General features: G+C 41.6%; 1 protein-coding gene across 5 annotated transcripts in view; it reads right to left on the bottom strand.

The window, feature by feature from the left end:
- The window catches only part of CCDC170 (coiled-coil domain containing 170), a 104,645-nt gene that overhangs the window by 36,064 nt on the left and 48,217 nt on the right, over window positions 1–20,364 (bottom strand). For 4 of the 5 annotated variants that reach the window (XM_060616912.3, XM_060616913.3, XM_060616911.3 and 1 more), the window contains 3 exons: window positions 19,325–19,469; window positions 14,159–14,344; window positions 2,692–3,009 (listed from right to left, as the gene is read on the bottom strand). In XM_060616912.3, coding sequence (XP_060472895.3) covers window positions 2,692–3,009; window positions 14,159–14,344; window positions 19,325–19,469 — 649 coding nt within the window. The remainder of the gene's footprint in view (window positions 1–2,691; window positions 3,010–14,158; window positions 14,345–19,324; window positions 19,470–20,364) is intronic. The other variant, XM_060616916.3, reaches the window with a different exon arrangement.

The raw sequence follows: 20,364 nt of genomic DNA, 5'->3' as shown, positions 1-20,364 counted from the left end.
TAAATACCCTACAATGTACATACAAAGCAACCCCATGACAAAGGATTATCCAGCCTGAAACGTCAATAGTGCCAAACTGAGAAACACTACCCCAAGAAACAGTAAAGCTTTTTTTTTTAATTTTTTTTTAACGTTTTATTTATTTTTGAGACAGAGAGAGACAGAGCATGAACGGGGGAGGGGCAGAGAGAGAGGGAGACACAGAATTGGAAGCAGGCTCCAGGCTCTGAACCATCAGCCCAGAGCCCGACACGGGGCTCGAACTCACGGACCTCGAGATCGTGACCTGAGCTGAAGTCGGACGCTTAACCGACTGAGCCACCCAGGCGCCCCAGAAACAGTAAAGCTTTTAAAAAGAGAATTTGACTTGGCTATAAGCAGAAAAGCCAGGAACAAGTAGAAGTGACTTACTGAAAGCGTGTGGGTGGTGTCCTGAATTCTACTGAGAACTGCAAACATAGGAGAGTAAAAATGAACAGCAACAGGGAAAAGAAGAAAGGCAAGGTTCACAAAGTAGGAGTCTACATGAAGCGGCAAAATTTGCCAGGCCCGGCCTGAACCCACCACTGGGCCTTCGCATGGGTGTTACGCAACTGTTGAGTGTGTGTTTAACCACGGCAGCTGGCAGGGGTGTATGGCCCCCTCAACAAACAGATTCATCAATCTGTAAAGCTCCCATTCTTTAGAAACATTTCTAAGACAATATATGAAATCCATTTTCTCCTGATTTTACTTGAAGATGAGTCACACAAGATGCCAGCTATACGCTTGATTTCGGGCTTTTAAATAGTGAGAACAGCTATTGAAAAAAATTACAGGGTAGAAAAGGCAGACAAAGGCACTAAAAAGACTCTGAATCATTCTGATTTTTCTGGGGAGTAGGGGAAGGCATAGCCAGCTTAACCAATTTACATCATTTTGCTTCAGAAAATAAACATATACATCACGCTGACAATTTTATGCCATGCTTCACATGCTGAATTAAAATAGTTTCAGGAAAACATTTGGAAAACCAGAAGAGGGAAGCAATAAAATGAAATGGTTAAGGACCATTAGCTACTGAAGTGCATCTCTTACGAGGCAAGGTAAATAACTTAATGAAATTGTTCTCAGTCCTGGAAGTAATGTTCTTCTGCAATCCAGGACCAATCACAAGAAAAACTGAGTTACCCTCAGAGACCTGCACATTTTATATCCGCAAAGAGAACCCTACACCTGGACAAAGGGGCCACCTGACTTGCTCCTAAGAGCACACATGAATTTTGGAGAATTTTTTAAAGGGGATTGAAAATGTTTCATCATTAAAGGAAATTTTCAAATGCCACCCTGAACTCTGAGTTAGTGATGGCTCTGAGTATTTTAGAAACATCAAAAAAGGGAAAAATGCAATTTCTCCTTTGAACCAACATGAACTCACAGAGGTAGATCACAATGGAGTTACACCTAGAATTTGGATATTATTTACTTTAAAACTTCATTACTTAGGGCTTCAATAATTTGCATTTGATGGTAATTTAGTCAGGCTGAAGTTGACTCTGCTGAGCAAAGCTAGATAGTAAAGGAGAATTTTTTTTTAAGTTTTTTAATTTATTTTGAGAGAGAGCGCGAGCAGGTGGGGAGGGAGAGACAATCCCAAGCAGGCTCCCTGCTGCACAGAGCAGGATGCAGGGCTCCATCTCATGAACCATGAGATTGTGACCTGAGATGAAATCAAGAGTCAAGTCGCCTAACCGACTGAGCCACCCGGGTGCCCCAAGGAGAATTATTAATAGTATAAACAAGATAGCAATATTAAACAAGCTTCAGTCATATATATGAATCCAAACATCTATCTCCGTTTGTTCAACAGGTTCCCTAAAAGACTGTCCCAGGCACCAATGCGTTATGAAGAGAAGGAGGGAGATGAGGAGAATCAAGGGTAGCGATAGTTAATATTTATCATCATTGTGTGCCCGGCACTGCATTAAGGACTTCAGAACAATCTTCTTTTTCATTTACTGCTTGCAACAAGCAATAACCTTATGGGGCAGATACTCTTACAGGCCCAGTAACCCTTACGTGCAATTCCAAAATCCGAAAGTATCTGGAAACAGACAGCTTTTTTCATAACTCACTTGCTGATAAAGCTTGACCTGACCGGAGCTGGCAGGAAACCCTGACCCGAAGTGACACAAAGCTCTTCACAGTCCTGGTGTGTTCTATGTGATGGATTTGTCACAGCTTCTGCTGCAGAATGATGAATGTGGTTCACTCTGGGGTGCCGCCTCAGACCCCACTGAGGAGGGATGTGTAAAAGAGAGCTCCCTCCATTACCATTCCCTGTACTATTTCACCTTTCTAAACCCTGAAAAATTCTCAATTCAAAAACACATTGGGCCCCAAGGGGTTCAGATAAGGGGTGTGGCCCCTCAGCCCTCCCCGTCCAGCAGGTGAGAACACAGAATCTCAAAGACAGGTTCTCAGGAGCCTGCCCATGGCACACCTGCAGTGAGCGAGTATTGCAGTAGAGACAGGATTCAGTACAGTCAGGTCTGACTCCAGAACCCCCATTGTCATTAGCTGTCATTTGAGTGACTCCCCAGGCTCCCTAAGCATGACATACAGCTGAAAGTAATAAAAACCACACTTAAATGATACTTTCACTAACTCAGCAAACTACTGTCCTTAAGAATCTCAGAAGTCACCACTCACACTTTTCCTGCTCTCTCCCTGGCCGGTCATTTCTCGGATCCTTTCCAAAATAGCATCCTCCGTGGGCACAATCGTGCCCCAGTTGCCCCCGAGCAGCGCTGCGACTTTCTCCCTAAACGAGGAGTGCTGGTTTCTCGAGGCTGCCGTCGCATCCCGGCTGGCCTCCAAGCTCTTCTCCAACTCGCAAGAGCTTTTCTTCAAGAGGCTCAGTTCCTGCTTCGAGGCATCCCAGACCCGCTGGCCAGCAAGCAGCCTTTCTTGGAAGAGCTTGACTTCCCTTTCAAGAGCCTCCTTTGTCTCTACAGCACTGAGCAGGTCCTGAAACAAGTACAGAAAGAGACGACAGGTACCTTAGCAGCCACTGAGGGACACCAGCATTTGCTTTCCGTTTACCTTGCCTACTGACTTCACAGAGTTAGGATTAAATCACGACATTCCCTGTTTAACTGTAAATTCCCCACCATCTCTTCATAGAAATTGTAAATTTTAAAGGCTTAACATTAAAAATTTTTTAATTATTTTTTAATGTTTTTTTTTTTTGAGAGAGAGAGAGAGAGAGAGAGAGAGAGAGATAGACAGGGACAGAGAGCAAGTGGAGGAAGGGGAGAGAGAGAGAGAGAGAGAGAGAGAGAGAGAGAGAGAGAGAGAGATACAGAATCCAAAGCAGGCTCCAGGTTCTGAGCTGTCAGCACAGAGCCCGACGCAGGGCTTGAACTTGTGAACTGCAAGATCATGACATGAACCGAAGTCAGACACTTAACCAACTGAGCCACCCAGGTACCCCAACATTAAAAATTGCTTAATTAAAAAATTAAATTTTAAGGGCTCTGTCAGGTAAATTTAGGTGTCTAAAAAAAAGAGAAGGGATAAAAAACCAGGGCCAGGAAAAGAAGGAAACTGGCATATAAGCCTTTTCTGTGTGGACCTCTGGAAAGACTTAACAAAAACAAGTTGTTGGCTAACATCTGGTAGAGGCAATCCATATTCAGAAAATGTTTACAGGATTATCTGCTGTAAAGTTTGATATACATGGAAATTGATTTTGAAGAAACAGTAAACCCTCAGAGTCCTACCTACACACTAAAATTGTTTGAATAAAGATGATTCCTTAATACTCTTTTAAATAATACAGTAGCATTTTCATAAAAACATCATTGCGTAAAGGAGAATCAGATCTTGCTTTCACTATGCATTTACTGTGTATCTTCTTGTCTCATAAAACTGATAGAACCTGAAGAAAAGAGACAGAAATATCTATTTGGCGGGTGGGAGAAATAAAAGTAGAGGGAAATAAAGTACCATACTGAGAACAATAATTAAAAAAATTTTTTTTAATGTTTATTTATTTTTGAGAGACGGAGACAGAGTGTGAGCAGGGGAGGGGCAGAAAGAGAGGGAGACACAGAATCCAAAGCAGGTTCCAGGCTCTGAGCTGTCAGCACACAGCCCAATGCAGGGCTAGAACCCACAAGCCGTGAGATCATGACCTGAGCTGAAGACAGATGCTTAACCGCCTGAGCCACCCAGGTACCCCGGGAACAGTAATTTTAAAGAATATAATGGGTATTGTTAGGTTCACAAAAATAAAGGAAGGGCATAAGGGAAGCTACCTGTGTACCTACTTCTATTTACTATAATCCAGAATGGTGCAAAGACGCATAAAAAAAGGACAAGTTTAAGGTCAGTTTTAAAAAATGGGGTGCCTGAGTGGCTCAGTCAGTTGAGCATCCAACTCTTGATTTTGGCTCAGGTCATGGTCCCAGGGTCAGGGGATCGAGCCCTGCATTGGGCCCCATGCTGAGCATGGAGCCTGGTTAAGATTCTCTCTTTCTGGGGTGCCTGGGTGCCTCAGTCGGTTGAGTGTCCGACTTCGGCTCAGGTCATGATCTCGCGGTCCGTGAGTTCGAGCCCCACATCGGGCTCTGTGCTGACAGCTCAAAGCCTGGACCCTGCTTTGGATTCTGTGTCTCCCTCTCTCTCTGCCCCTCCCCCACTCTCTCTCTCTTTCAAAAATAGACATTAAAAAAAAACAAGTTTTTAATACTATGTTAGAGTCAAAAACAACGAAAAGCAAACAGTATCTTTGAATAACAGATTCCACATCTAAACAGGCCAGCAACATTTCAGGCTACTAGTTAAAATGCACTCATCCGCCTTGCATCAGAACTGGACTTTTAAAAAGAATTTATCTCCACCAACAGCTTGAAGACAGGAAAGATGTTACTTCTTTACTTTTTATAAAAAAGAGAATATATTGTGGTTGGCTCCACAGCTCAGGGGTTAGAGCACTGGTCTTGTAAAAAAGAGACTATCTTACTTTTTTTTCCTTCTGATTTTTTAATCAAGGAAGTCTCCAGCAACAATTTGAAATAAAAGTCATTGAGTGGATAGGTAGTTAGAGAAGGCTGCCCTTTTCAGAGATGTAATGGCTAAACTAATTATGGATTATGGAACCTATTTTGTGAGACACTTTGCTTCTCAAGGTCCTGGCAACAGCTTCGTTTCCCGGCTCCCTTTCGATTCTAGTCTTCCGTAAGGAGAAGCTTCACTACTGCTAATTAAATTATAGCCCTTAAAGTAGAGTCAAGGGCACTTTATCACAAATACAATATTTTAAGACTTTACAGATTTCTTTCTCAGATAGTAATACAATAGCTGCTCCATTTGGGTAACCAGTATCAGCGCTGGTGATAATAAATTCGAAACTACATGTTTTACTTAAAAACTACAATCTTGGGGCGCCTGGGTGGCTTGGTCGGTTAAGCGTCCGACCTCAGCTCAGGTCATGATCTCACCGTCTGTGAGTTCCAGCCCTGCGTCGGGCTCTGGGCTGACAGCTCAGAGCCTGGAGCCTGTTTCAGATTCTGTGTCTCCCTCTCTCTCTCTGCCCCTCCCCTGTTCATGCTCTGTCTCTCTCTGTCTCAAAAATAAATAAACGTTAAAAAAAAAAATTTTTTTTAATAAATAAATAAATAAAAAGTACGATCTAGCATGTGGTTAGAAAACTGAAGTCCCAAATTCAGTGATACAGAGCTCTAAAAAAACAAACAAACAAAAAAAACCTCTAGAATATTATATGTTGACTTTTATATTAAAAGAAAACCCCTAATGCAAAAGGGGAATTCCCATGACCGAGAGAGTGAGTGATATTTTTAACTAAGTACAAAAAGTTCTCAAAATACACAAAAAAATATATCAGACGCTTGAGTACTATAGACATACTGTCGGTGTGGAGTAGACTAACCAACCGGCAGCTTTCAGCAAGAAACCAACGAGCACAGTTAAAATATTCCAGCTATGAGGAACTTTCTTCCACCCCGATATCAGATTATTGTCTCCCTGCCCTCAAGACAAGAGCCAGTCCCTAACAAACCCAACACATGAAACTTCACATCTGGTAAAAGTCAGAAAATTCATTTGTGATCATAAAATACAGGAGCACATGTCAGCAGGCTGGATTTCTCTTCTGGACACGTTTCAGCCCAGCGAACTATATGCTGTTTCTCACATGAAGCGCAGGCCTTGGGAGCCGGCGACAGGGCCTTGGGGATGGCCGCTCCCTCAGCGCTCTGATTAAGCGCTTGAGGATTTCGGAGCACTGGGCTGATCTACTGGGAACAGATGTCCTCAGGCTACAAATGCAATTACCTGTAGAGCTAGCAGAGACAGCACTGGAGTGTGGTTGCATGGCTACCTCAAGGATACACTTGTGTAGTGTGACATCGGTATCACCGGCCAGGACCCGGGGACTGCTGTCAGACTACACTGACACGCAGAGCAAGAAACAAGTGCTCTCTCTAAGCAAAATCAGGCCTCACCTCCACAGAGAAAATCACATTTGCAGACGAGGACAGGCCTTACAGAGACAGTGAGGGGATCTCTCTTTTTTTTTAATTTTTAATTGAGCTTTAGTCCTATTAATGCAAGAAATGAATAATGACCCTTCCACAATTACTTTTAACAAAAACAATTGTAAATAATATGACGAAGGTGTTTGAGTTAGCTTCCCAATTAAATGCATGTCTGTATCAATTCCCAATTAAATGCATTAAATAATAAAATCGTTCAAAGGTTTGTATTTATTTGTTTATTTTTATTGTAGAGAGAGAGAGAGAGAAAGGAAAGGGGCAGAGGGAAAGAGAGAGAATCTCAAGAAGACTCCATGCTCAGTGCAGAGCCCGATGCAGGGCTCAATCCCACAATCCTGGGATCATGACCTGAGCAGAAACCAAGAATCAGATGCTCAACTGACTGAGCCACCCAGGTGCCCCCAAAGGTTTGTTTTTAAAATACAATTGTCTCCTGTTTTAATCTTGCTGCCTACTATATGGATTTGCATATGCACAAGATCAAACTTCTTCTCAAAAATATATGACTAATTATCAACCTCTGGCTTGAGTTTAATTCATCCAACCCCAGACAAATTTTGCAAAATTAAAAACCAGTGGATTACATCTACCTACTGTAGTTAAATTTAACAAAAAAGCTCAGAAATTCTCCCAAAAAGGTGTTCTTATTCGTTATTGGTAGAAGTGTGAATAGGTGTAATTCTGATATAAATATCTAACAAAATAAGGGTGGCTGGGTGGCTCAGTCAGTTGAGCATCCGACTTTGGCTCAGGTCATGATCTCATGGTTCGTGGGTTCGAGCCCCGTGTCAGGCTCTGTGCTGACAGCTCAGAGCCTGACCCTGCTTTGGATTCTGTGTCTCCCTCTCTCTCTGCTCCTCCCCCACTCACAATCTGTCTCTCTCTCTCTCTCTCTCTCTCTCAAAAATAAACATTAAAAAAATTTTTTTTAATCTAACAAAATAGAATATATGTAGGCCCTGTGGCCCTACAAGTCTAGTGTCAAGAATAGATCTGTAGGATAGACTACTAAATATGGAAAGTGGTATATGTGCAAAGTTATTCCATTACAATACAGCAAAAGATTAGGTACTACACAAATATTCACTGATATGTGATGGGTTAAACCAATATGAGACCCCTGTACCATAGAACACTATGTAGTCTTAAAAAGAATTGAGTAAACTTTTTATGTACTGTTACGGAAGACTCTCCAAGGTACGGTTAGTGAAAAAAGTAAGGTGCCTAATCAAGTGTCTAGTGCATTTGTACCTATATAAACAGGACACCTCTCTAGAAACAAGCACAAGCAAGTGCCCATTTTGCTCATCTCTGGAGAAGGGACCTGTAGCTGGGGGGCAGAAACGTAAGGAAGATATGACAGAACACTGACAACTATGAAAACACCCAGGAAATGCTGGTCCATGTAAAGTGCCGAATCAATAGTGACAGAAACACACACACACACACACACACACACACACACACACCCTAGGCTGTCCCAGTGGCATCTTCAAACCTGGAAAATAATAAGAATTCAACTTAAGTTTGAAATTCTCATTATTGACAAACTCAATATAAGTTGACAATGAATTTAGCTGCTCGTGAGGCCGGCGTGTTCCTGGGCTTCTCCACAGTACTGCAAACACTCTGCCCTGTAATGGTCAGATTGTACCTGGAGGACCATGGACAGTTCCCAGCTGGAAATTTTAAGAGGGACATTGTCAAAATGGAATGGATTCAGCATCCCATGGTGGGATTAGACCCATAATAAAAATATTTATGTACTCATGTTATTTTAAGTGCTGTTTTAATTTATTTTAAATGCATAGACTGAATCTAAAGTCAAAGTTTTGGAAGACTTTGGAAGACTTAATTATAGTTACAGAACACAACATAAGTATTACAAACCTTGACAACGTAAATACAATAATAAAATAAAACTGGGAAGAGAGGGGAGTAAAAAAGCAGGAGACATTACATTCCTTCTACACTCTAGCTGAAAGTCTACAAATACTATCTCACGTTGGTGAATCAGAAACAGAAATGTATCCCTTTTAAGTCTCAATAGTAACTATCAGAAGCTAAAATAGGAATGGCCCTCAAGGAATCTACTCCTGAAATCATTGTTGCACTATATGCTAACTAACTTGGATGTAAATTTTTTTTAAAAATTAAATAAAAATTAAAAATAAATAAAAATTTTAAAAAATAAATAAAGCAGGAATGCCCCATTGAGGCTAGAAGCGGAGGGAGAGAGGGTTTTAAATTTTACTTCAGAGTCTTAGGAATGGTTTATTTTTTATAATCTGAGCAGATATTATTTTAGTGCTTATTTTCTTTTTAATTCCTCACTCAGAGGCTAGAACTCTCCCAAACTAACAGATGATAAGAAATAAGATTCAAAGTTTGAAAGACACAGGCTGTTTAGCCAAAAGAAAAGACTTAGAAATCCATAACAAATGTCTTTAAAAGCTTGCAAGTTAGCCATAAGAAAGAGATTTCAGTTTATTCTATGAAGTTGCATTAAGAGAGAACCAGGATAGGATGTGGGGATTCTGACCCTGACTTGCTACAATGAAGAACTGTGAAACAACTGAACTATACAGAGAATATGGACCTCCTTGTTCAGTAGTGAGTTCCTTGTCTCTGGAGGAGTTCAAGGGGAGCCTGGAAACTAGCTAGACACTGACATTTTAATTTTTTTTTAATGTTTTATTTATTTTTAAGACAGAGGGAGACAGAGCATGAGTGGGGATGGGGCAGAGAGAGAGGGAGACACAGAATCGGAAGCAGGCTCCAGGCTCTGAGCTGTCAGCACAGAGCCCAATGCAGGGCTCCAACTCACGAACTGTGAGATCATGACCTGAGCCGAAGTCGGATGCTCAACCAACTGAGCCACCCAGGCGCCCCCAGACACTGACATTTTAAAGATGATTCTGATTTCACACAGAGAGTTACATGATCTAGATTCTAAAAGACCTCCGGGTCACTTCCAACATCATACTTCTAGGATTGTGAAGAGATCTTCAATTTCTTTAGTAATTTATCCTACCTAGTAAGTCCTTACTTCCAGAAACTTATTTCCATATGCCTATACTCTTAAAATAATGTTACATTTCTTTGGATCCCTGGGTAAAAGTAAATAACTGGAAAAGGAACTAAAAACACTGAGCATCTTCAGGTGATGGGCATGTCCTGAGTACTTCATGTATATCATTCAATGCTAAAACTAATTGTAAGAGATAGATCCTTAAGTTATTTTTTTATTTTACAGACAAAAAAAAAAAACTGAGGTTCAAGGAGGTAAGGTTGTATGCCTCAGATCACATAGTCAAATGATTCTGGAGCCTGGATAAAAACCTGAGAGCCTAGCCTCATAACCACTCCACTCCCTGTTTACTGTCTCATGCTGTTCTCTCTTACATTTACTGCTTCAGGGTAACACACCAGAGAAGCAGAGGGGACATCCTTCCAAACCAGACCTGCCTAATTCCAAAACCAATATTCTTAGCTTCAATTCTAGCTACCAGAATTAAAAGAAAATGTGAACAGTGTGAAGAAAAAGGCGCCGTCTGAAATCCCATATGTAAATTTAATTTCTGATCCACTGAGCTGAACTTGTACAGTCTATGGGAAACGTATGTGTAGCTTGTGTAGGTAAAGTGCCTATGTCTTTCAACACTGAATTATTTCAAAATAACCAAAAGAAAAGGTGCCAATCTTTGACAGTTGTTAAAACATACTTCAATACTAACTACTAAAGATTTTTAAACAATATAATTTCCACATATGTAATAAATCACCTGGATTTTTATTTGGGAAATTTTTTTTATAAAGTAACCTAAATAGAGTAATTAAGAAAGTCAGAAAAATTGAGTTTGGTAAAAACAGCACCACAGCCGGTGGAAACCACTACTTCTGCAGTCATTCTGGGCTTCGCTAATAAAGTAAGTTTCCTACCTCAAAAACAGAGCTTTAGAAAGCATTATGAAGATTCTTCCTGAGGCCATTAATGTGTCAGCAAAACCACTAGTCAGTATTTTTCAGCAGTAAATCTTTGGAGTCATAATCCTATGAATGAGCACTTTATTAAAGACCTCAAGTTTTTTTACTGCCCGTATTTTTTTTACAATTTTTATTATTTTGGCAGGAACTTCATCCCAAAATGAATGTGTTTCCAGGTCTGAACAACATTGCATCATTTACAAGTTAAGATACATATAAGAAAAGGAATAAGTTTTTCTGATGTGCTCTTATAACACATTTTCATTTCCTACTGCTAATCTTCAGGTGTGCATTTTCATAAATAAACATTAAATTCTTCCTAATTTTCAAGGCTTGATAACTTAACAATTACTATTTGTGATTGAAGTTATTCATTCACTGAGGAAATCTGCATAACTACAAATTGTTGTAGTTCCACTGACAAATAAGTTTTAGCATCAGACTGGTATGCAGGATATAGCTGTGAATATACATGTAAAGGGATTATTGTTAACAGCATAATAATTTAATGACCCAAATCCCAGCTTTGCTACTTAATAGCTATGTGAACTTGAGCAAAGTACATAACTTCTTTGAGCACTTAGCACGACTATGCTAATGGTAAGTGATGTATAAACAGTGACTATTATACTATATTGCTGATAGTATTACAGTAAAAAATCTGTAAAAAAAAAAAAAAAGGGGGGGGAGGGGGTGGGTGCCTGGGTGGCTCAGTCAGTTGAGCGCCCAACTCTTGATTTTGGCTCAGATCATCATCCCAAGGTTGTGGGATCGAGCCTTGTATCAGGCTCTGTACTGAGCATGCAGCCTGCTTAAGATTCTCTCTCTCTCTCTCTCTCTCTCTCTCTCTCTCTCTCTCTCCCTTCCTCCCTCTCTCTCTCGCTCTCTAGGCACGCCTGGGTGGTTTAGTTGGTTAAGTGCCAACTTTGGCTCAGATCATGATCTCACAGTTCGTGGGTTCGAGCCCCTCATTGGGCTGTGTGCTGACCACTTAGAGCCTGGAGCCTGCTTCGGATTCTGTGTCTCCCTCTCTCTCTGCCCCCTCCCCCACTCACGTTCTGTCTGTCTGTCTGTCTGTCTCTCTCTCTCTCTCTCAAAAATAAAGTAAACATTAAAAAAAAAGTCTCTTTCTCTCTGTCCCCCCTCTGCTCCTCCCCCACTCCCACTCAAATACTCTCCCTCCTCTCCCTCTCTCTAAAGTTAAATAAATAAATAAATAAATAAATAAATAAATAAAGTAAGAAACCTGAGAGACTTAAACTTCACTCAGAAGTCTTACTGGTAGGTAAGAGATTAAAAGCTTAATTTTGAAATAACTTTTTATATATTGAAAGACAAAGCTGCAAATAAGTAAATATTATGATTAACATTCAAAACATACTACTATAAAACAAAAGATATTTTAAAAACTCTAAATATCACTTTTAACTTAAAATACCAGTATTACTTTATTACTAAAACGTACTTCTAGCTCTGTCCACTGAAAGAAATGACATCCCAACAGCAATGAGCACACCGAAAGCCTAACTCTTGGCTTTCAGCACCATCCTCCAGTAAAAGGCACCAAAGCTCCCTAAAGAATAGGTTGACTGTAGTTCTGTGGTCTGAAAGACCCTAAGATGTCATGTGTTCTGTCAGAAAAAGCAAGGAAATGTTAAAAGACTAAAGGGATGAGGTTCAAGGTCACAGAGACCATCCTGAAGGGGCTGCTGCTGCTGGGCCGATTCAGTGAATTTGGAGCACCGAAAAAAATAAAAAAAAATAGTCACTGACTATAACAATAAGCAAATAAAAATCCATGTGTCCACAGAACTGAAAAGAAAAGGAGTAAAAAGCTTTTCTTTACAGAAGAATGCCAGCTAATAAGCAAAAGGAGTGGTAAGATTAGAATATTACCTTTTTGCCACCCCCGAGGTAATTAATCCAGGCAAGAATCAACGATGATAACACCACTTGGTAAAGTCAATGGGGAACAGAAATAACCTGCCAATTATCAGGAATAATCTACCCAGAGATAGCTTACTTAACTGCAAAAGGAAAAAACGTACCTTTATGCTACAAAGAGCAAACAGTGGCAGCAACAAGGAACGATCTAGCATTCATTACTTGCCTGTGATACAAAGTATACACCTTCACCTTTGAACTACCCTTGCCGAAAATATTTAACCTGAATCCAATCCAGTCATTACCTAATTTTAAACCACATCTCCTTTATCACTTGTCTTCTATGTATTTTGTTAACGGATTGCACTGGCTCACTTTCACTTGTGAAAACTCATCGTTATTATTAATCCCATGATCAGTTTCTTTGTCACAAAAATATAAATATATAATTGAAGGGTTCTATAACGTTAAAAAGCATATAGTATTTATTTGCATGCTCAAACAAGTTTTAGGTAATTTGAAGAGATCAAGCAATCCATTGTGTAAATAAAGGGTCAGAATTAAGAGATGCTTCCTTTTAACGGTCTCTCTCTAAATAATACCTACAACCCTTGACCCCGCAAGTATACCTCTAGGGTTTTGTCTTACTGAGACATTCTCATGCATGACAATATAAGATTATTCATAGCAACCTTGTTTATAATAGTGCGTGGTATATTACCATTTTGTGTTAAAAATAAAAAGAGAAAAATATAATGTAGAGCATGCTTCCATTTGTATTAAAATTAAATAAAAAGAGTGCCTGTGTGGCCCAGTCAGTTGAGCGTCCAACTCTTGATCTTGGCTCAGGTCCTGATCTGGAGGTTCGTGCGATCGAGCCCATGACCTGGTCTACGCTAACAGCTCCCTGTTTCAGATATTCTCTCTCTCTCTCTTCCCCTCCCCTACTCACTCACTCTGTCTCTCTCAAATTAAATAAATATAAAAAACTAAATAAAAAGAACACATATATACGTGTATATAGAATATTTCTAGGGGCGCCTGGGTGGCGCAGTCGGTTAAGCGTCCGACTTCAGCCAGGTCACGATCTCGCGGTCTGTGAGTTCGGGCCCCGCGTCGGGCTCTGGGCTGATGGCTCGGAGCCTGGAGCCTGTTTCCGATTCTGTGTCTCCCTCTCTCTCTGACCCTCCCCCGTTCATGCTCTGTCTCTCTCTGTCCCAAAAATAAATAAAAAACGTTGAAAAAAAAAAAAAAAAAAAGAATATTTCTAGAAAAGTATATAAAAAATTGTTAACAGGGGTTGCCTCTGCGAACAACTGGGTGGCCAGAGGCAGTGGGTGCAGGGAAGACTTTCCCCATACACCCTTATGTCCATTTAGAATTTTGAACTTCAGAATGTTGATGCATTACCTATTTGTTCAAAAAAAAAATTAATGTTTGAAGTTTTAAGATCCTTAGAGTCTAACTAAAGTAGGGCACATTCTCTACAAACTCTACGTTTAAATGTGTCGTATTTCTTTTTTTTTTTCTAATTAGACAAAAATGCGTATCAAATGGCCCGTTCAGGTCACTGAGTCCCGTGCTGCCCCCGCCCCCCCAGCCCGCCTGCTGACAGCAGCCCTTTGAAACTGTGGCCAGTCATGCTAGTGTGCTCGTCCACATCTGGTTTTCAATTTCTGCTTCGTAAACACCATCACAGATGCACACGCACACTTCACATACTGTACCTGGCCCAGCTTGTCTTTCTCCTCAGTGCAGGAGGCAGCTTTTTTCTGCGCTCTGTTTACTTCTGAAACCAGCCTCATGATGGTTTCTCTGCTAGCTTTTGCTTCCATCTCATGGACATTCACAGTCTCTTCAAGAGTAACAATTTGTCCTTTTACGAATGCATTTTCCTTGCACAGTTCTCTGAGCTGAAGAGGAAGCAATTACAGTTGTCCTGTAAAAATGAACAATTTGAAACCACTTCCTCTAAGCACCTCTGATCTGCATACCCCACTGACTGCGTTATCTAGACGAGAGCAAGCAGGGTCCCTCCATTCACTCAAAGGAGCACATTTTCAAAAGCAGCCTCTACACTCTGTTATGAGCAGACCCACAGATCAAATTAAAATTAATCAAGAGATAGCTACAGGGCAACACGGAGGACAGTCCTGCCAAATGCTTCCCGACAGAGCGAGTGACAGAGCAAGCGTCAGCAAGCCCCTGGCTTCAGTAATCTGGGGGAGCTGATATTCTACAGAGATTACAGTAGGTGAGGAAGCAAGGGAGTTCTATTCTGCCCCCATCTCATGGCACCAACTGCCTCCAAGGCACTACCTGGCACGGGGCGGGGGGGGGGGGGGGGGGGGAGCCCTACGGAGATGAAAGCAGGATTCTCTTTTGAAAAAGAAAATCCTTCTAATTAATATCAGCATAGAAAAATCGGGAATAACACGCTCAAGCAGTGGCTATCATTGGGATTAGGAGAACTTTTCACTCAGTGTTGTTGTGCATTTGGGTTGTTAGCTGGAAGCATTAATAAGATTTGTAAGATGTATGAGGAGGGACAATGAAATCAGACAGGATCCTTGGCCCCGAGGAACAAGCCCCCCCCCCCCCACCCCACCCCCTCTGCACAGCTCAGTGGGTAAGGACGCCCATAGGAAGCGCCCTGAGGACGCCCATAGGAAGGGCTGAGACTTCACACTCCCGAGTCAGCATTTGTGTTAGGGCTCTGGGGGGAAGTGACCCATCCTTAAGCCTCAGAGCTTTGTCAACGTGGTGCCCTGCTCCCACCTCAGGGCTGTTTCCTCTTTTCCTGAGGAAATACTGTTCCGCCTGTGTGTACGCTCAGTCCCCAACAGCTTCCAAAAGTCCCCACCTCAGAGGGGCGCTCCTTGGTCAGTCTACTACACTAGCCTCCCACACCTCTAACCTGCCTCCCTCTGTATCTCCACATCCCGACTGGTTTTTTGTCACCTTTTCCTACATGGCAGAATACTACATATTTATTTCCCCCTCATCTTTATCTCACAATAACGAAAGCTCTAGGAGAGCACAGACTCGGTCTTATCTCATTCACTGCCGCACCACCAGCGCCCAGAACCATGTCCAGCATATAGTAGTCACTCACTAAATATCTGCGAAATGGACAAATGCCAAATAAGTCTCCTTGGAATGCCTCCTTGGTTTCCTGGGAGTGCACATGCACATTAGGAGAGCTTTAAAAATGAGAAAGTGGAGGCACCTGGGTGGTGCACTCGGTTAAGCATCTGACTCGATCTCAGCTCAGGTCATGATGTCACAGTTCATGAGTTCAAGTCTCACATCAGGCTCTGCGCTGATGGTGCAGAGACTGCTTGGGATTCTGGCTCTCCTTCTCTCTGCCCCTCCCCCACATGTGTGCGTGCAAATAAATACATAAACTTTAAAAGCCAAAATAAATAAATAAACTTAAAAGAAAAATAAAAGTGAGGACACAGCTTTGAAACCGAAGGAGTGCTTTTGTCCCACTTCTCAGGGGAACACCTCGTGAGTGTTGATCAAAACAGCAACCTTTGTGCACCTTGACCAGTGATTTTCTTTTTTAAATACCTGCTCACGTATTGGGGATGCTAAAGCCCTAGGATCCCAATATGTGTTTTAAAATACAGTTTCTATCACTCTTCGGGTATGCTGAGGCCAACAGATCCGGAGAGAGCTGCCGCTGAAAAAGAGTCTGTTACTCAGTGCTCAAGAAGAGGGGGCAGGCACACCACACAAGGCCACATGGGGAACAGCCAGGTCAGTCAGGAGACACAGAGAAGCAACAGAAAACAGGGGCAAGTCTTTGTGGCAGTTTCCACAGGAAGGAATGAGCAAGGTGGGGTACGCAGGCTTGGGATTGGCTAGTTTGAATAACTGCAGGAGCGCAGGGGTCCCCACTTGTCTGGTGGCCACCCCCGTGGTGATTAGGGAAGGGGGGCAGTGGCCCAGAGGGTAGAGCCTGAGAGAGCGAAGGGCTGGGATGTGGGAGTGGTTGGTTTGCACAGGAAAACCATGCTCCCAGGAGCCTCTTTTACGAGGAACTTGTTAACCCCGGGAGACAGTCTCTCCCAGGTCAGCAAGGCCCCACATGTCAAAGCATCTGGAAAACAGAAAATCATAAGGCATAATGAATGCAGCACCGACACCCAGATTAGCACCTGGAGACAGTCTCTGATGTGAGGAAAGGGGGTCATGAAAGAAGGAGTTTTTTCATTCTCTTTGCTTCTCCCTATCACTTGGCTTTAAAAATAATCCCCCAAATGACCCTGCACAGGGGACTTTGACATCCAGGCTCCCGGTCACAGGTGAGCAACCGGGAGGGGGAAGAGATGTGCCCAGCACCCTGGAGTTCATCGGGTGGACTCTAGGCCTGGACTATCGAAACACATCGGTGAAGAGGAACACTTCCCGAAGGAAAATAAGATTACTCTGCAGCTGTCAGCCAGTGCAGTTGGGGAGCTTATTCCTACAACTTTGAGGCATGGTCTTTAAGACTGGCAGCATGGGGGCACCTGGGGGTGTCAGTCGGTTAAGTGTCCGAATCTTGGTTTTGGCTCAGGTCATGATCTCATGGTCTGTGGGTCAGAGCCCTAAGTCAGGCTCTGCACTGACAGCGAGAAGCCTGCTTGGGATTCTCTGTCTCCCTCTCTCTCAGCCCCTCCCCTGCTTATGCCCACGTGTGCTCTCTATAAAAAATAAATAAACTTAATTTTAAAAAGTGGGCAGATGGGGTGCCTGGGTGGCTCAGTCGGTTAAGCAACTGACTTCAGCTCAGGTCATGAATTCATGGTTCCTGGGTTCGAGCCCCACATCCGGCTCTGTGCTGACAGCTCAAGAGCCTGGAGCCTGCTTTGGATTCTGTGTCTCCCTCTCTCTCTGCCCCTCCCCCACTTGTGTTCTGCCTCTCTCTCTCAAAAATAAATTTAAAAATGTAAAAAGAAATATCTTTAAATGGGCAGAGGACCTGAATAGCCATTTTTCCGAAGATGACCATCAGACACATGAAAAGATGTTCAACGTCATGAATTACCCAGGGAATACAAATCAAAGGCACAATGAGATTTCACTTTACATCCATCAGAATGGCTAATATCAAAACGATAAAAAATAACTATTGGTGAGGATGTGGAGAAAAAGGAACACTTGTGCACTATGGGTGGGCATGTAAATTGGTGCAGTCACTGTGGAAAAACAGTCTGGAGGTTCCTCAAAAAATTAAAAATAGATTTACCATATGACCTAGGATTCCACTTCTCAGTATTTATCCTCCCAAAATAAAAACACTATTTAAAAACATATATGTACCCATATGTACTCTGAAGCATTATTTACAATAACCAAGAGAGGGAAACAACCTAAGTGTCCATCAACAGATGAATAAAAATGTGAGACTATATAAATGTATAATATTATATATCATATAATATAATAATAATTCTAGTATATATATAATAGACTACTACTCAGCCATAAAAGAGAATGAAATTTTGCCATTTGTGACAGCATGGATGGACTTAGAGCATATTATACTAAGTGAAATAAGTCAGAGAAAGACAAATACTCTGATTTCACTTACATGTGGAATCTAAAAAACGGAACACATGAACAAACAAAACAAAAAGGCTCATGTATATGGAGAACAGAATGGTTGTTACCAACGGGGAGGGGATTGGGGGGACGGTGAAATGGGTAAAAGGGGGTGAGAGGTACAGACTTCCAGCTGTGAAATGAATAGGTCATAGAGATGTGGGGTGAAGTAAGGTGACTACAGTCAATGGTATTTAGTACATATTTGAAAACTGCAGGCAAGCAGATCTTGAAAGTTCTCATCACAAGAAAAAAATAATAAAATTTCTGTAACTTTTTCTGGTGACAGATGGGGACTAGATTTACTATGGTGATCATTTCACAATGTATATAAGTATCGAATCATTAGGCTGTACATCTGGAACTAATATAATATTGCATGTCAATTACACCTCAATTTTAATGAAAAAAGACTGGCTGCAAGGAAATCTGTGAGGAAGCAAGGATATGTAAGGTGTGAAATGAGCAAAGATATGGCGAGAGCCCCAACACTTTCAGGTGCCCTAATCAATCACTATGTGCCAAGTGAATTATTCACTTGATAGAACTAATTTAATCTTACTCATAACCTACTATTAAAGTAGGATTTTTATTATTTGATTTCAACAAAAATTTAAAAAGTACTTTAGAACTAATCTTGGGGCGCCTGGGTGGCTCAGTCGGTTAAGCGGCCGACTTCGGCTCAGGTCATGATCTCGTGGTCCATGAGTTCAAGCCCCGCATCGGGCTCTGTGCTGACAGCTCAGAGCCTGGAGCCTGCTTCGGATTCTGTGTCTCCCTGTCTCTGACCCTCCCCCGTTCATGCTCTGTCTCTCTCTGTCTCAAAAATAAATAAACGTTAATAAAAAAAAAAATTAAAAAAAAAAAAAGAACTAATCTTAACCTTCTATTCAAGAAGTATCCCAAAAATGACACAGTTGGTTTTGGTTTTGGTTGTGTGTGTGTGTGTGTGTGTGTGTGTGTGTGTGTGTGTTTCTGTCTGTAGCTAAAAATACTCTCCCCCAAAATACATTGTTAAAATGAATAATTAATCGTATTTGGCAACCTGAACATATTTTAGACAAAAACAATTAATCCTTTGTGGAGGGCAAGTAATCCCAAATAATGTTAGAAAGGATTGTGGAATTGAGCCAGAGAGGTGACTAAGGTTTATCTCAGGTCACACAGTCAAGTAATGCTATACTTGGGCTACTGTTCCATTCTCCTATCACCCCCACACTCTACCACAACGTTTCCTTTCATGGCACGTGTCAGAATGACTGCTACATTTATCTTCTTTTTCATGTGCATACAAACACCTTTAAAATTAAATCTTCATCTGACGCCTTTTCATTCTTCTTGTCCGGATCTAAGCAGTCACAAAGTTGAGCTAGAAATTCTTCATGTCTCCTGCAATTCTTTGAGACTTGCTTCTTATTCTCCTCATTTTCCTTTAAACACTTTCTATAGGGCAAATTAACAAATAAGTCAAGTTTTAACGCCATACAAGAGATCATTCATCAAACAAAGTTCGAAACTTAAGTTCTCTATAATCCTATCACCATTTTCAACACAATACAGTTTCCCAGACACAGAGCACATCATTGTCATGCAAGCCCCATAAGGGAAGGAGAAAAGTGAAAAACATCCTGGGTATCTACGCTTTGCAGAAATGTAGAAAAATCTTCATGGCATCTTAGATCTGATAACAGCAAAGGAAACAGACTCTCTGCCTCTTGTCCTCCACCATTTAGGATTTGCAGAAGCAGCAATAAATCTCTAGATCACACATGGATATATATAGTCATGGGTCTCCTTTGGGTTTTCATGAGTAAAAAGGACAGTGCTGCTATATTTCCTTTTTTTTAATTTTTTATGTTTATTTATTTTTGAGAGACAGAGAGAGAGCGTGAGTGGGGGAGGGACAGAGAGAGAGAGAGAGAGAGAGAGAGAGAGAGAGAGACAGAATCCAAAGCAGGCTCCAGGCTCTGAGCTGTCAGCACAGAGCCAGATGTGGGGCTCGAACTCACAAACCTTGAGATCATGACCTGAGCCAAAGTCGGATGCTTAACCGACTGAGCCACCCAAACACCCCGCTGCTATTTTTCTTCTAGTGCATCATCCTTTGTTTTATTTTCAGACATTACACAGTGATCTATAAGGGTTAGTTAGGGCATTCCCTGGTCCATGGCCAAGCATAACTATAATAAAAAATATATCAGGAGCAGGGGATGTTCCCCCTCTAGAAAAAAGAGATGTTAAATCACCAGCAAAGACTATTATTAGTTTTCACACATCCAGAGTTTTTAAAGAGTACTGATATGGGCCAGTCAAGGAAAATCAGTTGATTATGCTCTGC

Source organism: Panthera onca, chromosome B2, assembly GCF_046562875.1.
Source record: "Panthera onca isolate mPanOnc1 chromosome B2, mPanOnc1 haplotype 2, whole genome shotgun sequence".
NCBI classification, from domain to species: Eukaryota; Metazoa; Chordata; class Mammalia; order Carnivora; family Felidae; genus Panthera; species Panthera onca.
Note: the sequence above shows the minus strand (reverse complement) of the source record. Positions and strands in the feature narration are given on the sequence as shown.